At 39.6% G+C, this 26,912-nt stretch overlaps 3 protein-coding genes across 5 annotated transcripts; 2 read left to right on the top strand and 1 right to left on the bottom strand.

Annotated features, from left to right (window-relative positions):
- The first annotated feature begins 820 nt into the window (after positions 1–820).
- tnfaip8l1 (tumor necrosis factor, alpha-induced protein 8-like 1) lies at positions 821–7,986 on the top strand. 2 transcript variants are annotated; one of them, XM_067415351.1, is made up of 2 exons: positions 821–1,111; positions 5,855–7,986. In XM_067415351.1, the coding sequence occupies exon 2, from the start codon at positions 5,860–5,862 to the stop codon at positions 6,418–6,420; it is 561 nt and encodes a 186-aa protein (XP_067271452.1). In that variant the 5' UTR covers positions 821–1,111; positions 5,855–5,859; the 3' UTR covers positions 6,421–7,986. The 2 variants fall into 2 exon arrangements, with proteins under 2 accessions (XP_067271452.1, XP_067271451.1); XM_067415350.1 differs by lacking the exon at positions 821–1,111 and adding an exon at positions 2,316–2,867.
- Positions 7,987–12,024: 4,038 nt separating this feature from the next.
- LOC137039965 (uncharacterized) lies at positions 12,025–19,133 on the top strand. Of its 2 annotated transcripts, XR_010897790.1 has the most exons (3): positions 12,856–13,999; positions 16,335–16,817; positions 19,053–19,133. XR_010897790.1 is itself a non-coding variant. In XM_067415336.1 (2 exons), the coding sequence occupies exons 1-2, from the start codon at positions 13,121–13,123 to the stop codon at positions 16,739–16,741; spliced, it is 1,281 nt and encodes a 426-aa protein (XP_067271437.1). In that variant the 5' UTR covers positions 12,025–13,120; the 3' UTR covers positions 16,742–16,817. The 2 variants fall into 2 exon arrangements, 1 of the variants encoding a protein (XP_067271437.1); XM_067415336.1 differs by lacking the exon at positions 19,053–19,133 and having other exon boundaries at positions 12,025–13,999; positions 16,340–16,817.
- mydgf (myeloid-derived growth factor) lies at positions 18,626–25,893 on the bottom strand. Its single transcript, XM_067415357.1, has 6 exons — positions 25,622–25,893; positions 22,208–22,258; positions 21,785–21,846; positions 21,556–21,637; positions 20,956–21,028; positions 18,626–19,586 (listed from the first exon to the last, which is right to left on the bottom strand). The coding sequence occupies exons 1-6, from the start codon at positions 25,769–25,771 to the stop codon at positions 19,507–19,509; spliced, it is 498 nt and encodes a 165-aa protein (XP_067271458.1). The 5' UTR covers positions 25,772–25,893; the 3' UTR covers positions 18,626–19,506.
- Between the last annotated feature and the right edge of the window lie 1,019 nt (positions 25,894–26,912).

Genomic DNA, 26,912 nt, shown 5'->3' with positions numbered 1-26,912 from the left:
ATGTGGTTCAAGGATATGAAGAAAATTGATATTTAAAGTTTGACGCAGACACTGCAATACAAAGTTGTAGCGCTGGGTGGCGCCATCGGGCTGTGTAACATCCCATAATGCGCCCTGTTTTTCATCCATAAAAACCAGTGTGGAAGGTCTAAATTAGAAAATAAATTAATAAAATAGTTTTAATAGTAATGAAGGCAATAAAAATAATGTAATGCATCCCTGTAAAAATAAATACAAATATTATTAAATGTAAAAGGGACTTTCCCATGTGTTATTATTGTACTAGATGATTTCCATCTGTGGTCGCAGGTGTTATGGCTGTTTGCATTATCAGGCACTAAAGAGGATATGCTTTAAGACTTTCTAGTGTTTATTTACAGCCACCGGATGTTTTTGAATGTGCTCCATTTATAAACGGAAAAGGTCAAAGACATCCGGTGAGGAATAACTGGAAACTCAATCTGCCTCGCACCTTTTTATTTAAGCTATTCCTTAATGTAGAGTTAACTTAACGTTAACTAACATATATAAATAATAACATTCTCAGGTAAAATATTATCGATGAAATTAACGTTACAGGTAAACATTCATATTAAAACGTCATTATGCTGGACAGCCATTTTGTTTACCGAAGAAAAAACACTAGTTACGAGAGTTCCCCTTCATTGTTCAACAGAATTTCCTCTGGGAAATTTTCAGCCTTGGATTTTCTCAGGATAATGACGGGAAACATATGGGAGGCTGGACGCACGGACCTCTCTCCCCTCTGATTGGCCCGCTGGCGAGCCAAAGCCGCACGCGATTGGTCAATTAGAACGTCACTCACCGAGCGCCTGGGACCCTCAAGTTTGAAACTTTTCGAAAAGGTGGAGTCAGGTTACAAACTCTGGTAACCAAACGCGAAAAGAGGGAGAAGAAAACGCTTCAATTATTCACACCAGCGGCTCAGACCCAACACATACCTGTCGGACACATTTTACCCGCATTATAAGGCCGTTTTAAATCGTATCCTTGTGTGGGTTGTTTACTGGCTGTCACTGTGTTTACATGGAGGTTTGAGGAACGAAAGTTACACATTAGACGTCCAGTATCCGGTTGAAATAGGCGAGAGGTGAGTGAGTGAGTTTCTAACAGTCTTCAATAACACAAATTCTGCGTCTTGCGCATTCACGAGCACACGAACATGCTAATTTTTTCCTTCTGTGTCTTTATAAAAATCAAAAATTTTGCATTGAACATGTGCTTTTGCTATTATTAATGGAGGTTATTTTAAATGTTATTTATTCAGCAATGCATACAGTTGATATGAGAGTACCAATAGAAATCATGCTTCTATAGTATGCATAGACAACAAACCAATATGAGAATTATTAATAATATGTAAATATTTGACAGCAACTGAAACAATGAAATGTGTTTGCATTTCAAATCATGTAAGGGATGCACACTAGTTTAATAAATATATTTGAGATGTTTAGATTAATACAATGGAGGCACTATAAGGGTAACAAGCCGGTAACTTATTGACAGAGACAGGAGGATATGACCTTATTTACTGGACTGCAAAGTTCACTTACATTGAGGCTTCGGTTGTAGCCTAGGAGACATTAACCGTCTGAATTCTTTCAGTTGTCTGGGATGTGTCCAAAACCTTCATTATGTTTAGCACTCAATAGTAAGCTTTTATCATGGGCTTTGAGGCGCATGTCAACTGGCATTGATTGTGGGCTAATATAAGACCTAACGCCTTTATCCTCAATACAAGTTGACTCTTGAAGTGAGAGTCAGGTAAGTGGGTGTAAAGAACATGTTGTCTTGGAAAAGTTCATGAAAGCTCATTGATGCTGACTAGGCGTTGTGTATGTGTCTGGAGACATTGGATGCTGGGAAGAAGAAAAAAAACATCCATCCTAGGCGGTTTAACTCTACTAGTGGTTGACCGATATGGGTACAATTCAATGCTATGACCTCAGGGTAAAGCATACATGTTGCAGTAAAGTATAAAACAAGAAGTTGTAATGGTGAAAAGTTGCAATTCCAAGAAATAAAGTCAAATTTCTTTTTACTCTGAGCTGGAAAGTTGGTGTTCATTCATGCCATTAAAAAATATATAATAACAGTGCATGAGATTTTACTCCGTATTTAATCAAAAATCGCCTTTGCTCATCTTTTCAGCATCTCATAATGATCACTAATTCTGTCGGAGAAGCTTGTTCTCGTAATGAACGTTCCACGCTTTGATAACCTTTGCACAAAAACACACTTAGTCAACCCAAACCCTTATGCCTAATTTGGTTCATGCATTATTAAAGTGTGGGACTATTTTGTGGAACCGCTGAATAATTCATGGCACCGCAGGCTTCTCTAGGTCTGTGTGGCCAGAAAAAAAGAGTGAATTTTTCATGTTATTTTGTCTATAGCTCATGAAACCCTGCACAGCAGACGATCGATGAGACTGAACAGAGCAGACAAGAGCAAAACCACATTAAAGACATGTTGCTGCGGTTGTGCTGCCTCAATCCATACCTGAAAACAGAGCTAGATTGAGTTTAGACAGTGGCCCTTTGTTGGCCTTTGCAGTTACAGGAAGTTTGTTTCTCGGTTCCTTAAGGTGTGATTGCTTGATGGGCATCAAGGACGTTTAGTATACTTTGAGAAAGCAATCTGTTAGATGTAGTTCCAGCATCTACCAGCAGGGAAGATAACAGCCAACCCTACAGGTGAAATCACTCACACACCTGAAACAATCAGTTCAGACAGCCGGGCATGCATGGCTCAGTGATCTCCAATGTTCTCCAACGTCCTCCACAATCTCTTGCTTTCCCACTACCCAATCATGGAGAACGCAACCTTATACCTCCAGGAAGGTGAGTGTTTGGCTCTTGGTGGATACTAAGCAACTGAAAACCTCAGTGTCTTGTTACAGACTCTTTGTCCTCTCGTGAATCAAATACTGTGAGCGTTGCTGGGATATCTGTGGTCCGAAGTTGCTCGTTTCTCACTAGTCTCGGTTGATACATGGGCTTTTGTGTTTTGTTTTGTTTCCACCCTTGTAAAACTCGCCACTAATGATGATGTTGTGAAGCTGGTTACTGCCCATTGTTGCTTGGCCGGCGTTCAGCTATTTTGTTCTGCTGCAGTTGGGCAGTGCAAAACATAAGACTTTAATCTTCTTGAGATGTGCTTGTAGATGTGTATCGGCCCAATTTCTTCCAAGACCAGATTTCTTTTGAATGGTTTTAGTGTCATATGTTTTGTGGGAGTATTTTGACAGCACCCAAATGAATGCATCTAGATCTGGTTCTAATAATGCTTCAGTTATTCACACAGCGGCTCAGACCCAGCATATACCTTGGCTTGGACTAGGGGTGTGCGACGTTGATAGTGATATCTCTGTACTTACTGAAATAGTCTGATTAGACACTATCTTGCTGAGTGTGTTGGTACATTGGCACATTTAGTGCTGCTGTAGACAGTTGACTCCTAAAGTTTTTGATGTTCTGTGTGGTGGTCAATTCGCAGCAGTTTTTCCCATAAGTTTTTAACCTTCATGGGCATTTTTTACCTTTTTTATAAAGGCCTTTTAACCTAATTAAATAAAGCGTAATCTGTGTTAGATTCTTACATTTAATCCATAAATTAAAGTTGAATAATGACACAATAGGGTTGCCAATCATCAACAAAATTCATCTTTGCAATGCAGAGGAAACACAAAAGCCTCTGCATTCATTGGAAATGGCCAAATTGTCCTCTCAATATATGGTATTTCTTAATGCTGTTCTCCATTATGCATCACTCTGTTTGTTGTTAGAATGACAGTTTTCCATTTTTTGAGTGGTCTTACAGTGCTAGTCAATGTCAAAATGACGGCCAATCAGATCTGAGAAGGCGAGGCTTAATGTTCACTGAAGATGAGTGTGAATTCCAACACGTCACTTTTAGCTTTTACAGTGAATGAGTGCATGTGTGATCAGATATAACTAGCTAAACATTTAATATTTGACAACTGTTTTACAAAGGATGGTTTAACGACCCAAAACGGTCACCTTTTTTAATGTAATTTTGCCATTTTGAATTGAAAATATGCTATCATGTAATGATGTTATTCATAACTGAATGTGAGAAGTTTTCTTTGACACGTTAGACAAATTAGGGCACGACATGGTTATGCCGTTGCATGTAGATAATTCACACAGACTGTTTGATGCAGCTCAGGGTCTCGTGGCTTTATTTGGAACTATTTTTGTTGGCACAATATAGCAAAATGTGTGTCTTTAATGTAAGTCATTCAATATCACATTTTTAAAGGGTTATTTCACCCAAAAAGGTAATGTTTGTCATTAATGACTCACCCTAATGTCGTTCCACACCCGTAAGGCCGCCGTTCATCTTCAGACACAGTTTGATACTTTATATTTAGTCCCAGAGCATATGCAGTCTATGCACACTTTGCTGTCCATGTCCAGAAAGGGAATAAAAACATCATCAAAGTAGTCCATACAGCAGTGTAGCACCAAATTTTGGGCCCTGGGTACAAACCATCGTGCTGGGCCCCCGTACCAAATACCATAGTGATACCAATGGGTGGGGTATTGCATTTTTATCATAAAAACATTTAAAATGTAAACAAAATAAGCCATTTGTACATAAATTCTATACAAATGTTAGTGCATGTATATAGGAAACTGACTTCTAAGGCCCCCCTTAGATGGAGGTTTGAAGAATGTAATTTCTATTTCTAGATCTGGTTAATAATGCTTCAATTCTTCACACCATTGGCTCAGACCCAACATATACCTGTTGGTCACATTTTACTGGCCTTGTAGGATAGTTTTGAGTCTTATCAATGGAGCTGTAGGTTGTTTATTGGCTGTCAGGGTGTTAAGATGGAGGTTTGAAGAATGAAATGTATTAGTGCCCAAATGAATCTAGATCTGGTTATTAACATGCAAAATGGTTTCATAATTGCCTGGCAGGAATCTGTCAGATTATCACAATCTCACCTTGTCTTTTTCTCAAACGATTTACCTTTGATCTTGACGGATATTAATACGAGGCTCAGCGACCGATGTGTAATCCTCTCAAAACACCCAGCGTTAGAAGTCCCTCTAACCAGGGATACCATCTCATGAAGCTTTTCCCAGGGAATTCGAGTCACATCAAACGTGCCTTTTCAAAGAAATGCAAATGGCGTGTGTGCAAAAAGACAATGTTCTGGGGAAGCCGTCGGTCTCAGACCACTCACGGTATCACTTCCTAATGACTTTGTTTTTTAATTAGCAACAATACATCACAATGACTCAACGTCTTCAACTCTCTGTTGTGTGCAACGCGCCCCCAGGGAACGCTCGCTTTAAGAAGGGGAAATTGTCCTGTCAGGCCTGTGCAAGACTTAGGAAGTCCATTGTTTTGTTAAAGCCTCTAAAGTGTAGCGTTCGCCGTGTGAGAACGGAAATGCATGGATGCTGGATTGTTTAGCTGCAGACAAAATTTGTGAATGACCACCACATTCATATATGTTTACAGGAAACGTGCACAAAGAAGTCTCACCTTTTTGATGAGTTTGGTTTCCTTAAGCAGGAATGTTTAACGTCTTATATACAAGCATGATTTGTGTTCCTCCCATTTAGATTGTGTTATTAGATTTCAAGAGTCAACGCTCAGCATGTTTTGACTTCAACGTGGGAGTCGTTCCATATACGCTTCCAGGCGAGACATTCAAGATAAACATCTCTTGTCCCAATTTGGATGCATGACTGGTGTTTGGAAGAATGCTAAACCACAGCTCCGTTTTAAGTTTTTCTTGTTTGGGAATCTCATTTTGAATGCTTCTTTGTTTGTGTCTCATCCGTAGACATCATGGACTCGTTCAGCACGAAGAACCTCGCCCTACAGGCCCAGAAGAAGCTCATGAGCAAGATGGCGACTAAGTCAGTGGCCAATCTCTTCATAGACGACACCAGCAGCGAGGTACTGGATGAGCTGTACCGGGTGACCAAAGAGTACACGCGCAACCGCAAGGAGGCCCAGAAGATCATCAAGAACCTCATTAAAATGGTGGTCAAGTTGGGCGTCCTCTACCGCAACGGGCAGTTCAACAACGAGGAGCTTGCGTTGGTTGAACGCTTCCGGAAGAAGGTGCATACGCTCGCCATGACGGCTGTTAGCTTCTACCAGATCGACTTCACCTTCGACCGCCGCGTCATGAGCAACTTACTCAACGATTGCCGAGAACTTCTGCACCAGGCAATCAACCGGCACCTGACGGCGAAATCTCATGGCCGTATCAATCACGTCTTCAATCACTTCTCCGACTGTGACTTCCTCGCCACGCTGTATGGACCTTCGGAAGTTTACCGCGGACACTTGCAGAAGATCTGTGAAGGAGTCAACAAGATGCTGGATGATGGCAATCTTTGATGACGAGCCATTATGGAAACTATTTTTTTCGAATGGAGCTTAAGCTTGGAAGATCTTCGTGCATTGGACAGTAAATGAATGTACGTTTGTCCCTCAAGATGGAGATTTATAACCTCGCTCTCTGAGTTAGGGATGGTTTACAGCACGAACTCAACGCAACCCAATGCAAATCTTGCTCCTGTTTGTCTGAGGGTAATTTAAGAACTCCGATTCACTATCAAGAGGAAATGAAGGACCATTTTGCAAACCTTTTGATGTTTATTTCAAGCACTGCAAACACAAAACGCACTTGGGGGGAAGTGTATGAAGCGTTTCATCTCCAATTTTAGGAAATGAGCCTGCAGCATCACCCTCTCGCTTCCCGTAAATGGACAATCACGCTAAATCTGAAACCCAAAAGGACTTTTTTGTTGTTTTTTTTGGGACTGTTTGTAAGCAATCAGACCACCTCTGTGATTTCTAAACTTGGCCACATGTGGTTTACGTTTGAGTTTGTTTTTCACTCCATACCGCCCCCCTGCTGATGGGAGGTCTTTACCATGATGCAGTTTCTTAGCAAGGAACGAAGAATTGTGTTAGACTGTCACTGTAATACCTTTCAGCGTTTATTTGCTGTTTTAATGAAGGTTTTTATATGTATAAATACATGCCTGAGCCATTACTTTCCCTTATATGTCACTTTTGATTGATTTTAATTTATATTATGAACACACAAATCAACTATTTAAAGCCTTATGTCCCTGCCGTCAATGAGCTCAACAGGGATCAAAGGAGTACTTTGGGTATTATACTCAGTTTATACAAGTTAAGCTCTTTCGACATCCCTGGTTACCAAAACAAAACTGTAAAAGCTACCCAAAAATGTGCAGAAGTGCACTTAATAGAAGTCTGTGAGGCAACTGTGCACTTGTCCCATAGACCGCCAATGTACAAGTGCAAATCTCCTCACATTATGTTTCTGTAGTTGATTATAACCTAGAATATATTCCAATTTTGTGTCTTTTTACAAAATGGCCTTAACTGAACGAAGCTCATGAGTTATTTGGATAATTTTGGGATACTTAAAGGCTCTTATTGAATAGTTTAATGTGCGCTCTTTTCCTCAAATCTTTATCTATGCACTTATTGTTTTTTTGTTCCTCCTTTGTAAATCAATAACAGAGGGTTGTTTGAATTTGTCGTCTTGTGACTAGATTTTTAAGCAAAGCTCAAGCTTACAAATAAAGGATCAAATATTGCAAGGGGGGGAAAAGTGAAACTTCCGAGCAACTCCTCGGACTTTGGCAGCAGTGAAAGCCACACCTGATAATCCTCAAACCTCTCAGGGTTCAGTCTTGAGTGCGTCTTTCTCGTGGCGTCTTTGGCCAATTTAAACAGATTAAGGACTGAATACCTAGTTTTTGGTCACCTGAGCATTACAAGACTTTCACATTTACATGTTTTTAAAGGTTATTTTTGTTATTCACAAACGAGTTCTGTTCATGTACGTTGTTTTCTAGAAATTATGTATATAAATACAGTCTTTGTGTGTGGGTGTGTGTGTATATATAAATGTCATTCTTAAGAGGCATGTGTTGTGTTTCTTTAATGAGGAGAACTGCTGAGCAATCTGGCAAAAGAGTGGAAGCAGTATTAGCATGTTTGCCCTGGATTACAGAATAATAATCTTTGTCAGGCATGCAAGATTGTTTTTTTTTCTTCTTCAGAAAACCAAATCTGAACCTTTTTGTTCCTCTTTCATGGACTGTGAAATGCAGAATGCACATTTAGCATTAATGTAATCCAACCCTTTGTGACGCATTTCGGGTTTAATTATTTTATATATATCTTTATTTGTATTATTATTGATTGGATTGTGGAAAGTGGGTCTTCCTTACCAGGATGGATCTGCTCTGTATGACAGGTGGTTGGTTGAGTGTTTTAGTGATAAGCCAAAAAAGACAGTCATTGCAGATGATACATTATTACATTTTAGATGAAAGATTACAGTTTTTTTCACTTTTGGAATAACATGCACTGAATAATCTTTTATGGGAAGACCAGAAAGAGGTATTGAGAAACTCCTCTTTGATTTAATTTTCACTAAAAATATATGGTGTGTGTGTGTGTGTGTGTGTGTGTGTGTGTGTGTGTGTGTGTGTGTGTGTGTAAAATGCATAATACACTGATCTGGCATAACATAATGACCACTTTCCTAATATTGTCTTGATCCATCGAGGGATGGACTCCTCTAGACCCCTGAAGGTGTGCTGTGGTATCTGGCACCAAGATGTTCGCAGCAGATCCTTTAAGTCCTGTAAATTGTGAGGTGGGGCCTCCATGGATCGGACTTGTTTGTTCAGCACATCCCACAGATGCTCGATTGGATTGAGATCTGGGGACTTTGGAGGCCAAGTCAACATCTCAAACTCATTGTTGTGCTCCTCAAACCATTCCTGAAGCATTTTCACTTTGTGGCAGGAGCATTATCCTGCTGGAAGAGCCACAGCCACCAGGGAATACCGTTCCCATGAAAGGGTGTGCATGATCTGCAACAATGCTTAGGTAGGTGGAGCGTGTCAAAGTAACATCCACATGTATGGCAGGACCCAAGGTTTCCCAGCAGAACATTGCCCAAAGCATCACACTGCCTCCGGCGGCTCGCCTTCTTCCCATAGTGCATCCTGGGGCCATGTGTTCCTCAGGTAAGCCACACACACGGCCATCCACGTGATGTAAAAGAAAACGTGATTCCTCAGACCAGGCCACCTTCTTCCATTGCTCCGTGGTCCAGTTCTGATGCTCATGTGCCACTGTTGGTGCTTTCGGCGAGGTCAGGGGCCAGCATGGGCACCCTGACTGGTCAGCGGCTATGCCGCCCCATACACAACAAATTGGGATGCACTGTGTATTCTGACACCGTTCTATCAGATCCAGCATTAACTTATTGAGCAATTTGAGCTCCAGTAGCTCTTCTGTTTTATCGGACCACACGGGCCAGCCTTCGCTCCCCACGTCCATCAATGAGCCTTGGCCGCCCATGACCCTGTGGCCGGTTCTCCGCTGTTCCTTCCTTGGAGCACTTTTGATAGATACTGACCACTGCAGACCGGGAACAGCCCACAAGAGCTGCAGTTTTGGAGATGCTCTGACCCAGTCGTCTAGCCGTCACAATTTGGCCCTTGTCAAACTCGCTAAAATCCTTACGCTTAGCCACCTTTGAGGACAAAATGTTCACTTGCTGCCTAATATATCCCACCCACTAACAGGTGCCGTGAGGAAGAGATGATCAGTGTTATTCACTTCAACTGTCAGTGGTCGTAATGTTATCCTTGCTTGATGGATGTATTTGTATATATATATATAGCACAGCACATTATTGTTTATGTGATATTGGTATAAAAAAGCCAACTCTCCCTGAGGCAGTCCTGAGCTTGAAACAATAACAGGGATGTTCACAGGCCTGTTGAGTGTGAGACGATATAAAAAGTCTAAAAATGTGTGATGACACACTGGTTTCGTTTGCTATTCTTCTCACGGCTCCTATATTCTATGCTGATGCTCAATCCCCCTCCGGCTGATACCTGAGACGTGACAGTTACCAGGGACTTAAGTTCCTCAACCTGGCAGTCTTTTTTTCTTTTTTTCCCCTCCTTCTTCACTTGTCTCTCCTCTAGAATGTCCTCTGGTGCCTAAAACCTGCTGTGTTTGTATTCAGTTAAAAGCAAATGCGCATGTAAAGCAATTATTTATATAATAAAAACACAGCCTATATAAAGAAATCATTGATATTCAATATGCCTCTCAAGGTTGTACATTCAGCAAAGTTAAATTCTGTCACATCAACCAAGTTTATCCTGAAGTGGAATTCCTGAGTTATTAATAGCTGGTGATGACATCATGCTCGACCCGATCACCGCAATGTCCCTTCACACCTAACCTGCAAAAAAAAAAACGTCTGGATGCCTTTTAGTCTGCCCGTCAGTTGTCTTGGTAACAGCCACCAGAGGTGTGGTAATGACCATCTGACCACTAGACAAAAGCGAGAATCACGAATTACAATCAGGCTTGTAAATCCTGGAGCTTTTTGTAATCACAATTGAGTAGCGTTATTGATGCATATAGTGTAAAGGTCTGAGTTTTAACACATCACGTGTGTCGAATAGCATCTGCAGGCCGTTATATAGTGTCGTCGGACTTGACAGGTAACAGCACTTACCCGTCCAAACTGAATTTCAAATGAACTGCTGCGTTTCTGCTATTTATGGCTCGCACTCAGCGTGAGAGTGACGTCTCAAAGCACACAGTTTGCCGCTGCAGTGATGTATCTGGTGTCAAACAAAGGCCCTCTGACTAGCGCTTTGGGACCGCTAGTCTGCAGAAGCCACATAGACGATAACATCTTTGTGGCTGCTTTCAAGCAGTTTATCAGCAGTGTTGAACAGTGACTTTGCAGAGTCATCTTTCTGTTGGCTGCTATTGCTTTTATTTGTAATTTATTCTTCTTAAAGGTCACCATTAGCATCTCCAAATCCTGTTTTCACCAAACACTAAACTAGTTTCAAAATGCAGTACTGTATCCCACAATGCAACGTCCCTGACTTGACCTTCCCATTCCCAGTATAATGAATGAACAAAGTAATTACAGACAATTCTCAGCATCGTTATTTGATGGAAATTGCACAAAGTTGAGTTAAAAAAAAAAAACTCATAAAACTCAAAAATAGCTGTATTTATTTACAAGAAGCTCATAGGACACTATTTGTAGAGGACAAAAATAAACATTTTAGAATAATGGTCATTAGTTAACATTTGGTAATGTATTAACTAACATGAACTAACCATGAGCAGCACGTGTTACTGTATTTGTTCATCTTTGTTAACGTTATTTAATAAAAATACAGCTGTTCGTGTTAGTTCACGGTACATTAAAGCTACACTGTGTAACTTTTTTTGTTTATTCTTAGCTAAAAACACTTAGTTCTTTCAAAAATATGTGCTCATTAATGTATATTTACTTCTTTCAAGTAATAAAGTATTCCCGTAAGTTTATAATATGCCATTGAAAATACATACAGTATTCGAGTATGTTCGAATGCCGGTCGCCATTTTGCCCCTCCATCTTGAAAGTACATTAGCCAAAGAGGGACATACCCGTAAATTCAAGCTTCGCCTTTAAATTCAAGCGTTTTAACACTCGATGGCACCGTGTCGAATGTGAAGAGGGGGATTGCCATGTTAATCTTGGACTAAATCGGCCACCGTAGGAGTTAAAACGAAATCAGAATTGAGAGGAACAGAAACTGGATGGTCATATACCTTTTCATCGCTAGATGGGGGAAAATATCACACACTGTAGCTTTAAGTAATGTTAACAAGATTTGAATAATGCATTAGTAAATGTTGAAATGAACATGAAGTGCAGTTCATTATTAGTTCAAGTTAACTAACGTAGTTAACTAATGACCATTATTCTAAAGTGTTACCCAAAACATTGTTCATTTAGAGATATATTACTTTAAAATAATGTTTACAGTGTAAACTGTAAAGTATATCAATACCACAGGTTTAAATATCAAGCAAAATAATGGCAAAATGTGTATTTTAAAAGGACTGTAAGTCACTTAGGATAAAGTGAAGCGTCTGCAGCCTCAGTGTAAGTTTTTAGTTTTTTGCTGTTTTGATATGAATCAGAGACTGTGTCAGGGGTAAAATTCTTGACCTTTCTCAAAATGATCGGTCAGATTATGTGGAAATGAGAAAAGAACCGAAAGTGAAAAACTGAAAGCCGGCTGGGGAATAACAAAGGTTTGCATTTGTGACCTTTCAATCTTGCATACTGCGAATTTAAATGCTACCATGGAGCTGTAAGCACACAACAAAGAAATACTTAAAAGCATGCGTGACTTTCAGGTTAATCACATTTTCCAAACAGGATTCAATGTCATTTTGTTGGTTCAAAATCATGGTTTGCTAAAACTGCGTAATTAAAACTTGAGTATATGCTCTTTTTTTAGGAGCCCCTCCATACCAGATAAGCCTGAAATAAACCAAAGGCATGAATAAGTATTTTCATGCTGCAGTGTGCCAGGTTATTAATTTTAAAAGTCGCATCCTCATGCGTTTTTTTAGGGACTAGCCCTGGCTGTGCTGCCCCATAAAGCACTAGAGGGGGTTTCTGCGTCCCTCTGGCATCCTGCTATAAAACCCTGGATGTAATTGTAGCGTACTGAGGCAGAACAGGAGTAATCAGATCAATCCCTGGGAACATACATGGAGATACAGCATCAGCACTGGATTAAACCCCCCCACCACGTCCCCCTTTACTGATTGAGGTACGATGAGATCCTGCAAGTAGAGAGAGAGACAGAGAGAGAGAGAGGAAAAGCTGTGAGAGGGAGTGGGAGGAAGAATCAACCAGAAAGGGAGGCAGTGCAGTGCGAGAGAGCGAGAAAGAGGGACGGGGAGGGAGTCGAAGGCAGGAAGCGAGCAACAGCCAGAGGAACAGAAATGCAGGGAGTTTTAGGGAGAGGGTGGAAAAACGAAAGCTGCCGCCAGCGAGGAGCAAAAGCGAGGTGAGCGAGAAAAAAGGGCAAGGGTCCAGAGGAAGAAAAAACACATCAGCGAGAGGAAGCAAGATACGGGAAGGCAGGGGTCAGAGTGAAGAAACATGTAAGAGAAAGTTTGAAGGCAGGGCGGATGAGAAAAACATCTTCTGGTAATGACGAGGCCGGGACACTTAAAGACGGGACACGTCCTCTCGAGAGTCCCCTTCTTAGGCCGAAGAATGTTCTCTGAGACAAAAGGGGTCGGGGAGCAATGCATTCCCAATGCAACCCAACTACAAAATGGACTACAAAGACCTCAAGCTGACCTCCTAGCCTATTTTGGGAATGGGGACCATGTAACGAACACCTGTGGGCAGCAGAATTCGCCCCTGAATGGATACACTCCCAAGCAATGTCTAGCTGTTAAGGGGGGTCAAGACGTAACAGGCCAAATTTGTCATACCAATGTGCGGTGGAACCGGCCGCCAGGAAAGGGGCAACACAACAGCGTCTCTGTGAAATATAGCTTGAGAGAATGCAGCCTTGTGGTCCACCGGCACCAGAATGAGCCACACCCCTTCTTGAGGAAGTGTGCTTTGGACGCGCCAACACAGGTCAGAGGTCATGGAAACTGTGGAGAGTCTGTTTGTGTGGCGGAGCAACAATCAGACTCTGTGCGAGGGGGCCTGCTCACGGAGCAACATGCTTCAAATTGGATGGACGAAAGTGGCGCACACAATACGACCTTTAAAAGGGATTCAGAAATTTGCACTTCTAACGGACCGAGAGCTTTAACTAGAAGCCTGGGACATGTAATGCAAGACTCGAACGGACCTAGTCTGGTGCGTGAAGTTATGCTGTCTACCGAAGATGTCAACAAACCCAATACTAACCCCCTGTACTGTCAAGCAAAGGTTTCCAGTGAACCAACACATGGGACTTTCAGCTCCAAGCAGTCGGAAAGAGCTATTCGGGACCAGATCCAAAGAGTTGTTGTGAATCTAGAGGAGGTTTTACATGGCCTGAAAGAGATACATCTGGAAATGAAGGAGGTAAAGGTTTATTTATCACTTGGGGATGTTAGCAGATGTTCCTCATAATGAGTTTAACAACGGGCGGCGTTTGAATTGTTCTGTTTGGTTAAATCCCAGACTCTTTGCTATCCATCAATTTCCTGATACTCTTAACAGTCATAGTTCAGATAACACACGCACCATCAATTTTATGTTTTCATATTTATCTTCATATTAATAATAAATACTGTTTATAGAGACCCTTGAATTTATTGGACATTGGGCAATTTCACTTCTGTGAGGGAATAGTGAAACTTTAATGCAGAGAGGAATGGTCTGATCCGCTCCATTTAGCAAATGTATTCAGTATCGGAGAGGAACGTTGGCCGGTGGTTTATAGTCCCCTCAGACAGGCTAGAAGAAAGGGCCGCTGTCCGCTCTCAGCTTTCCACCGCAGTTTCATAATCTTGTAAACTAGCCTGTTGGCACTCTTGCGTGAAATGTGCCCGAATAAAAAACGTGTGTAGTATTTTATGTTTCTAGGAACTATTTACATTAAAGGGATAGTTTACCCCAAAATGAAATTTCTGTCATTAATTACTCACCTTCATGTCGTTCCAAACTCGTAAGACTTCTTTCTTTTTCAAGCTTCTTGATGAAATCTGAGAGCTTTCTGTCCCTCCATTGACAGTCTACGCAACTACCACTCTGACACTTCAAAAGTTCATAAAGAGATCATAAAAATAATCCATATGAATTGAGCGGCTTAGTCCAAACGTTCAGAAGAGACTTCATCGCTTTATATGATGAACAGATCGAAATTTATACATGATTCAAACGTGCTGCATAACACGAGAATGAACCTCATTGGTTCTCGCTGAAGCTCAAATGTGCTGCATAACACGAGAATGAACCTCATTGGTTCTCGCTGAAGCTCAAATGTGCTGCGTAACACAAGAATGAACCTCATTGGTTCTTGCTGAAGCTCAAACATGCTGCGTAACACAAGAATGAACCTCATTGGTTCTTGCTGAAGCTCAAACGTGCTGCGTAACACAAGAATGAACCTCATTGGTTCTCGCTGAAGCTCAAACGTGCTGCATAACACGAGAATGAACCTCATTGGTTCTCGCTGAAGCTCAAATGTGCTGCATAACACGAGAATGAACCTCATTGGTTCTCGCTGAAGCTCAAATGTGCTGCGTAACACAAGAATGAACCTCATTGGTTCTTGCTGAAGCTCAAACATGCTGCGTAACACAAGAATGAACCTCATTGGTTCTTGCTGAAGCTCAAACGTGCTGCGTAACACAAGAATGAACCTCATTGGTTCCCGCTGAAGCTCAAACATGCTGCGTAACACGAGAATGAACCTCATTGGTTCTCGCTGAAGCTCAAACGTGCTGCGTAACACGAGAATGAACCTCATTGGTTCTTGCTGAAGCTCAAATGTGCTGCGTAACACGAGAATGAACCTCATTGGTTCTTGCTGAAGCTCAAATGTGCTGCGTAACACAAGAGAATGATCCTCATTGGTTGTTGCTGAAGCTCAAACGTGCTGCGTAACACGAGAATGATCCTCACTGGTTCTTGTTGAAGCTCAAACGTGCTGCGTAACACGAGATCGAATCTCATTGGTTCTTGCTGAAGCTCAAATGTGCTGCATAACACGAGAATGAACCTCATTGGTTCTCGTTGAAGCTCAAATGTGCTGCGTAACACAAGAGAATGATCCTCATTGGTTGTTGCTGAAGCTCAAACGTGCTGCATAACACGAGAATGAACCTCATTGGTTCTTGGTGAAGCTCAAACATGCTGCGTAACACGAGAATGAACCTCATTGGTTCTTGGTGAAGCTCAAACGTGCTGCGTAACACGATAATGAACCTCATTGGTTCTTGAGAAGCTCAAATGTGATGCGTAACACGAGAATGAACCTCATTGGTTCTTGAGAAGCTCAAACGTGCTGCGTAACACGAGAATGAACCTCATTGGTTCTTGGTGAAGCTCAAACGTGCTGCGTAACACGAGAATGAACCTCATTGGTTCTTGCATGTGTCAATTGAACGTTTGAGCTTCTGTTTATCATGATGGCGAGTTGATGAATACGTGATACGTGAATAAAAGCCTAAATTCAGTCTGTTCATCATATAAAGCGATCAAGTCTCTTCAGAAAATTTGAACTAAACCGATCAATTCATATTGGGTTTGATTTATGAGTGTTGGTTGCGTAGACTGCCAATGGAGGGATAAAATAACTGTATTTGTGTTTCAAAGATTAACAAAAGTCTTATGGGTTTGGAACGTAATTAATGGCAGAATATACATTTCTGGGTGAACTAACCCTTTATCTATGCCATGTCTTCCCCTGGAGCTCAGGTGGTCCAGAAGATAGACCTGCTGACGGCTGATATTGATATGGGCAAAGAGGAACCAGGGGACACTTTCAGAGGACGCCACTCAGGAAAGATGGACACCGAAGTGGCGTCCTCTCAAGGAGTCCGCTCTGATGTGCCATCCTTCAAAAAAGCAACTCCATCTGTGTCCCCTCCACCGTATCCCATCAGAGATAAGGGGCTGCATGAGGAAAGCCAAAAACTGGAATCAACTCAGACAGCCACTTCTCAAAGACTCAAATCAGGGACCGCTTCAGGACGCAGGAGCAAGAAGCCTCCTCCTTATCCTAACGCCAGCACAATAGGAAGAGAGAATCCTAAAGAGAAAGGGCAGAAGACGCCACCCTACCCCTTTAAACGGAGACTGCTCTCCACCATTGTTTGAGCAGACCATGGCTTCAGGACACAAAGCAAAGCATTACTCACTAAATGTGGTATGCCGGGTTACAGGCACCTTTCTGGTAAGTTTGATCTAGGGCTGTGCGATATTGAAGAAAATTGCGATATGCAATATCTTTTTAAATAATGCGATATTCAAAATAGGATCTGATACAACTTTTTAAAAGTGACCAGCAGTGTTTTAGCAAACCTTTATGTCACAAATCGTTGCCGTGTGTGTGTGTGTAAGACTGCAAGTTATTGTTTTTCGCAAATTATTGTTTAATAACTCTTTTTAACGTCAAGCAAGTCACATTAGTAACAGTCGTGTGCCCAGTCTATTCTCTGCTATAGCCTATGCATCAACCTAAAACGTACACTTTTCACAATGTTGAAGTAGCCTATATTAAAATCATTCAGATATTGCAGGATTTTTACATCACATTTGCGATATTTCGATATATTGCACAGCCCTAGTTTGATCCCTTACTGGATCCGATAACCCAGAGTATGGCAGCGATTTATTGTCTGGAAAGTCTTTCAGACTGCAGGTGAACCGTGTAATGCTTTTCTCGCTTGAGGTTTATAAAGAGGACACAACAGAAACGTCATGTACCAGTAAATCTAGAGAGTGACATGGGACCACTTCTCATAAATACTGTACGCAAGCCAAAGGTAGCGGGAGATTATTTCTAGCCTTAGATGACATCTGGAGTGGGACGCAATCACAATTCCAATTCCTCTGATCTCCCAGCAAACCCCATCTGTTAAAGGATTATTTTTTTATTGCTTTTCCGAACTCTGGTCTAGCGCTTGAAGTCTTGCCTTAAAAATACTGTTCTCAATCTCAGCAGAGTTGGGTGTAACTAGTTACTAAGTAATTAGTTACTGTAATTTAATTACTTTTCCCTTGAAAACATAAGGGAATATTTTTATTTATTGTGTAGTTACAGTTACTTCACGAAATACTGTGTACACTGCAAAAAAAGCTCTTCTAACTTAATTTTGTCTTGTTTCTAGTTTAAATATCTAAATTCTTCAATCAAGATGCATTTACTATAAGTAAAATTACAAAATTTTCCCTGTTTTCTTAAAAATCAAATCAAAATGAAGGGAGTTTTTGCTATAAACAAGAAAAATCACCTGCCAATGGGGTGAGGAAAATAATCTTATTTCTGATTGAAATTTTGTTTCTGTCCCAAACAGAAATAAGATGATTTTTTTCACCCCATTGGCAGATTATTTTGCTTTGTTTTAAGCAAAAACTCACTTCATTTTGGATTTTTTCCCCCAGAAAACAAGCGAGAATATCTTATGTAATTTAAGTAATGCATCTTGATTTAAGAATATTTAGATATTTGGACTGGAAACAAGAAAAAAATACTAAATAAGAAGAGTATTTTTTGCAGTGCTGTAGAACAATTATATATAATACAATAGTCTAACCTTAAAAAGCATGTTTTTATGTATGCTTCTCACATTTTTGTAATAGTTTGGTAAATAGTATTTAGTATTACATAATAGTATTTATGAGCCATTTCATGTCTATCCTTGAATTGCTTAACTCAAGTTTGATATAGGTTTTGGAAACGAATTAGTAATTAAATACTTTTTTGGAGAGAGTAATTTGTACAGTAATCCAAATACACTAATTAGTACTTAGTAATTCATTACTTTGAGTAACTTACCCAACACTGGTTCTCAGATACACATCCTGAGGAGATTTTATCAATCGCAATGCAGTGCTCAGTATTCAAACACCAGCACTTTTCAACAGGTACTGTAAAGAAACACACTTTTACAGCATTATGTCTCCCTCATGTGTGCTGCCAAGCTCATTTCAAGCTTTTTAAAGCTGTAGGGCCGTATAAAGCAAAGGCACACAACCTACTGTATGAAAAAGTCATGCTTTCACATTCATTTCCAAAGTTGTTGACAATGAGGATTATGACGTTTCAGACGCTCATGTACATTTGTGTAGAGCGGAGTGGACAAATAATCACAGTATGACCAGAATCTGCACACATAGAAATTATTTTTTGTAAATACACTTGACCTTATTTAATTAGTTCCTTAAATCCCCTTAAAAGAAATGGCGGAAATGGCAACCGTTACTGTTATGAGCTAATGGTGCTTCAAAACAGACACTGCACCTTTACTTTATGCAAAAACATGAACACAAATAAATCATTTGATTAGCAAATTGTGAAGCGAGAAGCAAAATGTTCCGATCACACATTTAATAAAAAATTCCAGTACATCAGCCATCAGAATAAAGCACAATTGTAACAGATTTTCTGTCTTTTCCTCCACCACAGAAATAATCGAAGGATTCTGAAATGCCCCAAAGATTTTGCGGGAAATTCTCTACAAGCCTGCCATTACACCAGCTTAAGAAAGTAAGTACAGTACGAGCAGAAATGCGCTCTTGATAATCAGATTTGCAGGTATGAAACCCTAAACCAATAATTGCTTCCATGAATAGAAATCAATCTACTGTTCTGAATTTGAAGCCTTCATAACACCTCAAAAATATGAATAAATGTGCATGTATGTTTTTTCCTCTATATCCGATAAGATCTACCTCATTAGACGATCAGTCCAGTTCATGGTAATTGGCGTAATTCTGCCTCTATAGGAAATATCTCTGTAGTATTTTCTATCACAGAAAGTTCCTTTGCTTGATATGTGACAGTGTTAAGTTGAATGTCCATAGCTGTCAAATAACCAATATCCTTGCGTAATAAGACAATCCTCTTTCTGATTGGCCAATCAGAGTTCATCGTGGCGTATCCGACCAATGACCGTGAGCTTGGAAAGCTCAGAATGAAATTTTCCATCTCTGTGGGTCACTGAAAGACAGATGTGAATGATTAGAAACATTAGGAAAAAAATGTTTTTTGACATGCTTAAGCCCTATTCGGACGGGATTAGTTTGACATGGGGACGTGGGGGTAAAGTCATTATTACTAGAGGTTCTCTGTGATTTTAGTCCCGTCCAAATGTGCCATCTCGGTAATCATCAGTTAAGATTAGAGACTTTTACCTTCTGTAAAAAGGTCCGGAAAAATGACCTCGGGTAATACTAATCCCGTTCTAATAGACCCGCTGTAAAAATGTACGGTACAATTTCATAATTTCCTGTTTAAAAGTTTTTTTTAAAAAGCGCGTTTTGCTAGCCAGACAAGCCAGAGCCACATCAAGATGTTTGGTCTGGAAACTCTCCATTGACAGCTCAATCCGAGGGGCGGGATAAACGGTTGTCTGTCAAACTCCCTCTGCACGCGATAGGATAGCGCTACACCAACCAGAGCAACGAAGGTGAAGCAGAGCTCGTTGATAGATTAAACATTCGCCGTATCTGGTCGGCTAAACTCCGAACACATCTTCCCTTTTTAAGAATGACTTCAGTGCCGTTCTTTGTTCTTTTCTCAGAGAAAAGCTTAACTCCGAGTCTTCCAGAGTCGCGGTCAAAGCTGATTCGAAAGACCGCCGTTCGCCAGTTTCTGTTTACTAGAACCACGCAAACGCAACTCGGCCATCATTATGTTAAGCTCACCAACTCTATACACGATGTGATTGGCCCGACCAGAGTTTGGCGTTTACAGCTCAGAAGGGTATTGAGAGTTGCTAGACGACACTCGCGGGCCCATTAGATTTGCTGCCGCTAGGGTGCGTCTAGATTTCTAGGCGTTTTGCGAGCTTGGAGGCGCTTGAAGCATTCGGTTGCGTTGTAGGTGGAGGGATAACTCTGTGGCAAACCTCCTGTATTTTAATTTAAAGCAAAAAGAAGATCAAAAGCACTTATTAGAAGCCCAACACTTATTTTAGCTCTAGGAAAGTGTCTATAACCAACACAATCCAATCAGAATCATTAGACTGGACCGAACTGTTTTATAAAACATGAGACAGAAGTCAGACTGGCGCTCATGTTGTGCGTTTGCCCGCGTGATATTAGCAACGTCATACACACGACGACACGGAGGTTACTGTGGAGCGTAAAGCGAGTTACTCCTCCCACTTCTGCTAGTTTTACTGAGATGTCTTATCCCGTGCGAATTGGCCATTAATATCACAGCCATCCTGAGGTAAAATTACTTTACCCCCATGTCCCCATGTTAATCTAATCCCATCCGAATAGGGCTTTAGAAAACCAAATATCTCCAATTTTTTTCCCCCAACCGTATGAACCCTGCTGGAAGTAGTAATATGCAGACTCACCTGCAGAGTCTGACACAATGTACTCTTCTTCCTTCAAAGCAACATCCCTCTGTCCACCCACGGCCGTCTGGGACTGAGAAGAGAAAGAGAGGAAGAGTGGCAAGCCATTAACAGAGACGCCTAGAGGAGAGGGCTGCATAACAAAGACATCTTCTCAAAGAAAAACAAAGAGACACGAGCCTATGGGAGCGCAGGCTTTTGAACTTTTCCTATTTACACCGGGGACAAGGCCACCAGAACGTCACTGTCATCCCGCAACTGAGACTCTCAATGCAATCTGAAGATCTTTTCACAAAGTCTTGATACGCAACACCTGCACAAAAAGGGCTGACTTCTTTTGATTTGAGAGCGACGAGCGTTAGGAATCTGAATTAAGGTTTGATCCGAGGCAAATGTCAATGTCACGACGGAGAATAAACTTTAAACATGCTCTTCAAAAACCGGTGCCAATAAAAATGTCTCTTTTGTATAGTCTTGCTCCATGAAATGCACCAACACATTGAAAGCACGTTGCTTCATATTGAATCATATAGCTGAACGTTTCACTCATTGTGGTGGAGTCAGGCCGTGAAGGACAGCTGAAGTTAATACGATACTTACATATGCGGTGGCGTACTCAATCTTTGCTCCTTTTATCTCGGCTTTGAACTGGGTAAAAAACAAGTAGGACTTTCCTTGGGGCCTGTCGTGAGAATGACAGAGAAAAATCAATATCGTTCCCTTTCATCTCAAGTTTCACGACAAGATTTGCTTGTACTTCTGAGAAAAACACATTTTTAGTATTGAATATTGAGTAGAGCTGTGAAAAAGTGTCTTTTTTTAAAGTTACCTCCACACTGAACAGGAAAACATCTGTTCGTCGTCACTCAGTCCAACGCTCATTTGCCATTGCTACAGGGAATAAAAGCACAAAGGGTTCACATTTAGGTCCGCAATTCTGTGCAATCAAGACCTTTTTACGACATTTTACGCATAATTGCTGCAATTTCCTGTGTCGTTAGTGGCGGAGTGATAAATGTCTCGATCCCACAACAATAGTTGATATTGTATTAAGATTATAATACAAGACATCTCAGCAACATGAGATTGGAAGAAATGATGAATAATAAAGTATTTGTCATTGAAAAACCCCAATCAATAATGTACCTAGGAAATAGTACAAAGTGCAAAGAAATAACAACTAACATGCTTTGTTAGAGCAAAGTATTTATAATAATCTGTATTTATTAACACAAGCTTATTTATGTCTCACCTCGTTGGTTCCTCCTTGGGACGCATATGTGAAGGTGCATTTGTACTTCTTCTAAAAAAAGAAAAGAAATAGATCATTGTAAACATGTTGACAATGCCATGCTTCCACCCACCCACGAAATATGCAAATTGTCCAGACTGAACATTTGAGAACGACTCTGCATTGAAAAGATGCTGACCCTTACAAAAATAACCATGGTAACCATCGTTCCTGTCAAAAGACTTGCAGTTATTATTTCTACAGTAAAAATATTCCTGCAGATTTAAATTTGTGTGCGAGACACATAAAATCAAACAGCCACTGACACGTACCAGCCGACACAACTTGCGTTTGAATACATTTGATTTAAAGGGATAGTTCACCCAAAAATGAAAATTGTGTCATTGTTGTGCCTCAGGTTGTTCCAAACCTGTGTGAATTTCTTTCTTCTGCTGAACATAAAAGAGGCTGTTTTAAAAAGAGTTGGTGAACAGTTAATGGGCCTCACTGACTTCCATAGCAGGGTCGTGGCAAGTCCCCCGCAGTAATTAGAAATGGACAAATTGATTTTCAAATTGATTACTTCATAACTACAACAGACATGTAACTTTTATCAATATTATTTTTTTTTTCCATTTTAATAATTCAGTTTCTTTAAATAAAAAGACCAATATATGGAGGCCCGTTTCTGGCATTAAATACAAAAATTAAAAGAGTAATTTCAACTTTTTATCTCAGACTTCTGACTTTTCCTCACAATTGCATGATAAAGTCACAATTCTGAGATGTAAACTCACAATTGTGTGATATAAAGTCCCAATTCTGGGATATAAACTCACAATTGTGTGATATAAAGTCACAATTCTGAGATATAAACTCACAATTGTGTGATATAAACTCACAATTGCGTGATATAAAGTCATAATTCTGCGATATAAACTCACAATTGTGTGATATAAACTCACAATTGCGTGATATAAAGTCATAATTCTGCGATATAAACTCACAATTGTGTGATATAAACTCACAATTGCGTGATATAAAGTCATAATTCTGCGATATAAACTCACAATTGTGTGATATAAAGTCCCAATTCTGGGATATAAACTCACAATTGTGTGATATAAAGTCATAATTCTGCGATATAAACTCACAATTGTGTGATATAAAGTCCCAATTCTGAGATATAAACTCACAATTGTGTGATATAAAGTCATAATTCTGCGATATAAACTCACAATTGTGTGATATAAAGTCCCAATTCTGGGATATAAACTCACAATTGTGTGATATAAAGTCATAATTCTGCGATATAAACTCACAATTGTGTGATATAAACTCACAATTGCGTGATATAAAGTCATAATTCTGCGATATAAACTCACAATTGTGTGATATAAAGTCCCAATTCTGGGATATAAACTCACAATTGTGTGATATAAACTCACAATTCTGCGATATAAACTCACAATTGTGTGATATAAAGTCCCAATTCTGGGATATAAACTCATAAAAATATAAAGTTTTTTTTTTTATGTAAGATTAAGTGCTCATGGAAGAGATGAGTTTTTACCCGTCTTTTGAATGAAGTGAGTGATTCTGTTGTGCGTATATGGAGGACGGAAGATCGTTCCACCAACCAGGAACAATGAAAGAAAAAGTTCTAGAGAGGGATTTCATGCCTCTCTGTGATGGTACCACAAACCTTCGCTCATTAGTTGAGTTTATATCTCAAAATTATATCTAATTCTGAGATATAAACTCACAATTGCGTGATATAAAGTCATAATTCTGGGATATAAACTCACAATTGCATGATATAAAGTCATAATTCTGAGATATAAACTCACAATTGCATGATATAAAGTCCCAATTCTGGGATATAAACTCACAATTGCATGATATAAAGTCCCAATTCTGGGATATAAACTCACAATTGTGTGATATAAAGTCACAATTCTGAGATATAAACTCACAATTGCATGATATAAAGTCCCAATTCTGGGATATAAACTCACAATTGTGTGATATAAAGTCATAATTCTGAGATATAAACTCACAATTGCATGATATAAAGTCCCAATTCTGGGATATAAACTTACAATTGTGTGGTATAAAGTCACAATTCTTATAAATAAACTTACAATTGTGTGGTATAAAGTCCCAATTCTGAGATATAAACTCACAATTGCGTGATATAAAGTCATAATTCTGCGATATAAACTCACAATTGCATGATATAAAGTCATAATTCTGAGATATAAACTCACAATTGCATGATATAAAGTCCCAATTCTGGGATATAAACTCACAATTGTGTGATATAAAGTCACAATTCTTATAAATAAACTTACAATTGTGTGGTATAAAGTCCCAATTCTGAGATATAAACTCACAATTGTGTGATATAAAGTCACAATTCTTATAAATAAACTTACAATTGTGTGATATAAAGTCCCAATTCTGAGATATAAACTCACAATTGTGTGATATAAAGTCCCAATTCTGAGATATAAACTCACAATTGTGTGATATAAAGTCACAATTTTGTGTAAAAAAAGGAGGGAAAAAAAAGTTTTTAAAAAGTACTTATTTTTAGTTTAGTGGCAGTGGTTATTTAGTTTCTAAACTTTATTTAGTGTACCAATAATACCCCTTCCCTTTCTTCTACACTATGCAAATGAATGGTGCCCTACAACTAGTGTTTACCCATATTCTTCAAAATATCTTAATTTGTGTTCAGAAGAACAAAGAAATTAAATAACTTGGGGATAAATGAGTAAATAATTTTTAAATAAATTAAAAACACATGTCAGAAACTAAATTTTTGGGTGAACTACCCCTTTAAGAGCTACAACAGAGCACTTGTTCATAAAGCTATGGAATGGCTTCGTTTGGGACAGAGCCCACAGGTGATATGGAAGATTTCTACACATTTTCTTCTCTCGATGTAATTTTACGGGGAAAGAACGTATTCATCTCGGAGATTCATCAAAATATTGTGGTTTCTGATAATGATTTGGGATATGAAGGTGAGTAAATGAAATATTTTATTTTCTTACTAAACTGTTCCTTTAACATAATTTTGAGTGGCTTAGGGCTGAACGTCAGCGTCTCCACAACAGTCCAATGAGAAAATGACGGGTGGATTTCCTTTCAACGCGTCGCGGTTTTTTAAAAACAGCATCCATTCATTACTGTCAGACTTTATTATGAACGTATTTTATCATACCAAGTACGGTAGGTCATATACTTTCAAATTTAGTAATTTATTTAGTAATAGAACTGGAAAACGACTATGTAAACACGAAATCCAGTCTATGCAAATCATTCAGGAAAAAACGCTACCATTATTTCGTTGACATTTGTACCCATAAAAAAACACATGTTTTATACATATTACGTTACTACAGTATTAAGGAGCTTCATACTCACAAGTTTAGCAGAGAAAGTGTGGACAACTCCTCCAGGTTTGACGTCGAAGTCGAGTGTTTTGGTCCTGTCAGCAGAAGCGCGTACCGCGCACAACACCACCAACAGCAGCAGAAGCTTTACGCACGAGTGTATGTGATCATCGCATGCCATGATGCTTTATGGATGAGAGATTTGAGCTGATGTTGTGAATGAAAAGCTGCCAGCGCTGTTCCTGTATGTTCTTCATAGGATGGGAAAGTGGTTCATAGGATGTGAATCGAGGTGTTGAGCATCTAGTGGACTGGAGTTGAATAACAACTCAGTTCTGCACGCAGTTTACAGTGGCCCAAAAAATAATTGGACACTTACATTCAAATAGCCTATGTGAAAATTTATGAATAACATTTTCATGATAGCCTTTTGAAAGAAAAACATCAATATCCCTGATTTCAAAAACATCGATGGCTGGAAGATTTTATTTCCTCTGAAAACATGCATTAATTCCTGCATAAAGGGTATACATTGCAACATAATACATATCTTTCATTCTGGAAAAGTTTGAAAGAATCCCAGTTTTTTATTTTTTTTTTACTTAAAATCCATCTGTACTGGAAACTTAATAAAAAGTATTTTATTTCAACAATCTTTTATCTACATTCTTGTTGTCTAATGTATGCACGTCAAATGAACATGATTTTTGTGTTCTTTTTACGCTTCTTTTACGTCAGGTGATCTCAAGTTAACTTAACATGCCTTTTTTGGCTTTAAATAAAAGCTTTATCCAGTATATGCAGTGGCGTATTAATGAATACGATTATCATAAAATTCATTCACATAAAATAAAATACAATTTCCCACTTTTTATATACACGCCGATTAGCCATAACATTACTGACAGGTAAAACGAATAACTGATTATCTGTATTTTATCATAGTACCTGTTAGTGGGTGGGATATATAAGGCAACAAGTTAACATTTTGTCCTCAAAGTTGATGTATAAGAAGCTGGAAAAATGGACAAACGTAAGGATTTGAGCGAGTTTGACAAGGGCCAAATTGTGACGGCTAGACGACTGGGTCAGAGCATCTCCAAAACTGCAGCTCTTGTGGGCTGTTCCCGGTCTGCAGTGGTCAGTATCTATCAAAAGTGCTCCAAGGAAGGAACAGCGGAGAACCGGCCACAAGGTCATGGGCGGCCAAGGCTCATTGATGCACGTGGGGAGTGAAGGCTGGCCTGTGTGGTCCCATCAAACAGACAAGCTACTGGAGCTCAAATTGTTCCAGAAGTTAATGCTGATTCTGATAGAAAGCT

This window comes from Pseudorasbora parva, chromosome 14 (genome assembly GCF_024679245.1).
Source record: "Pseudorasbora parva isolate DD20220531a chromosome 14, ASM2467924v1, whole genome shotgun sequence".
NCBI classification, from domain to species: Eukaryota; Metazoa; Chordata; class Actinopteri; order Cypriniformes; family Gobionidae; genus Pseudorasbora; species Pseudorasbora parva.
The sequence above is the reverse complement of the archived record's forward strand: the minus strand, read 5'-3'. Positions and strand labels throughout refer to the sequence as shown.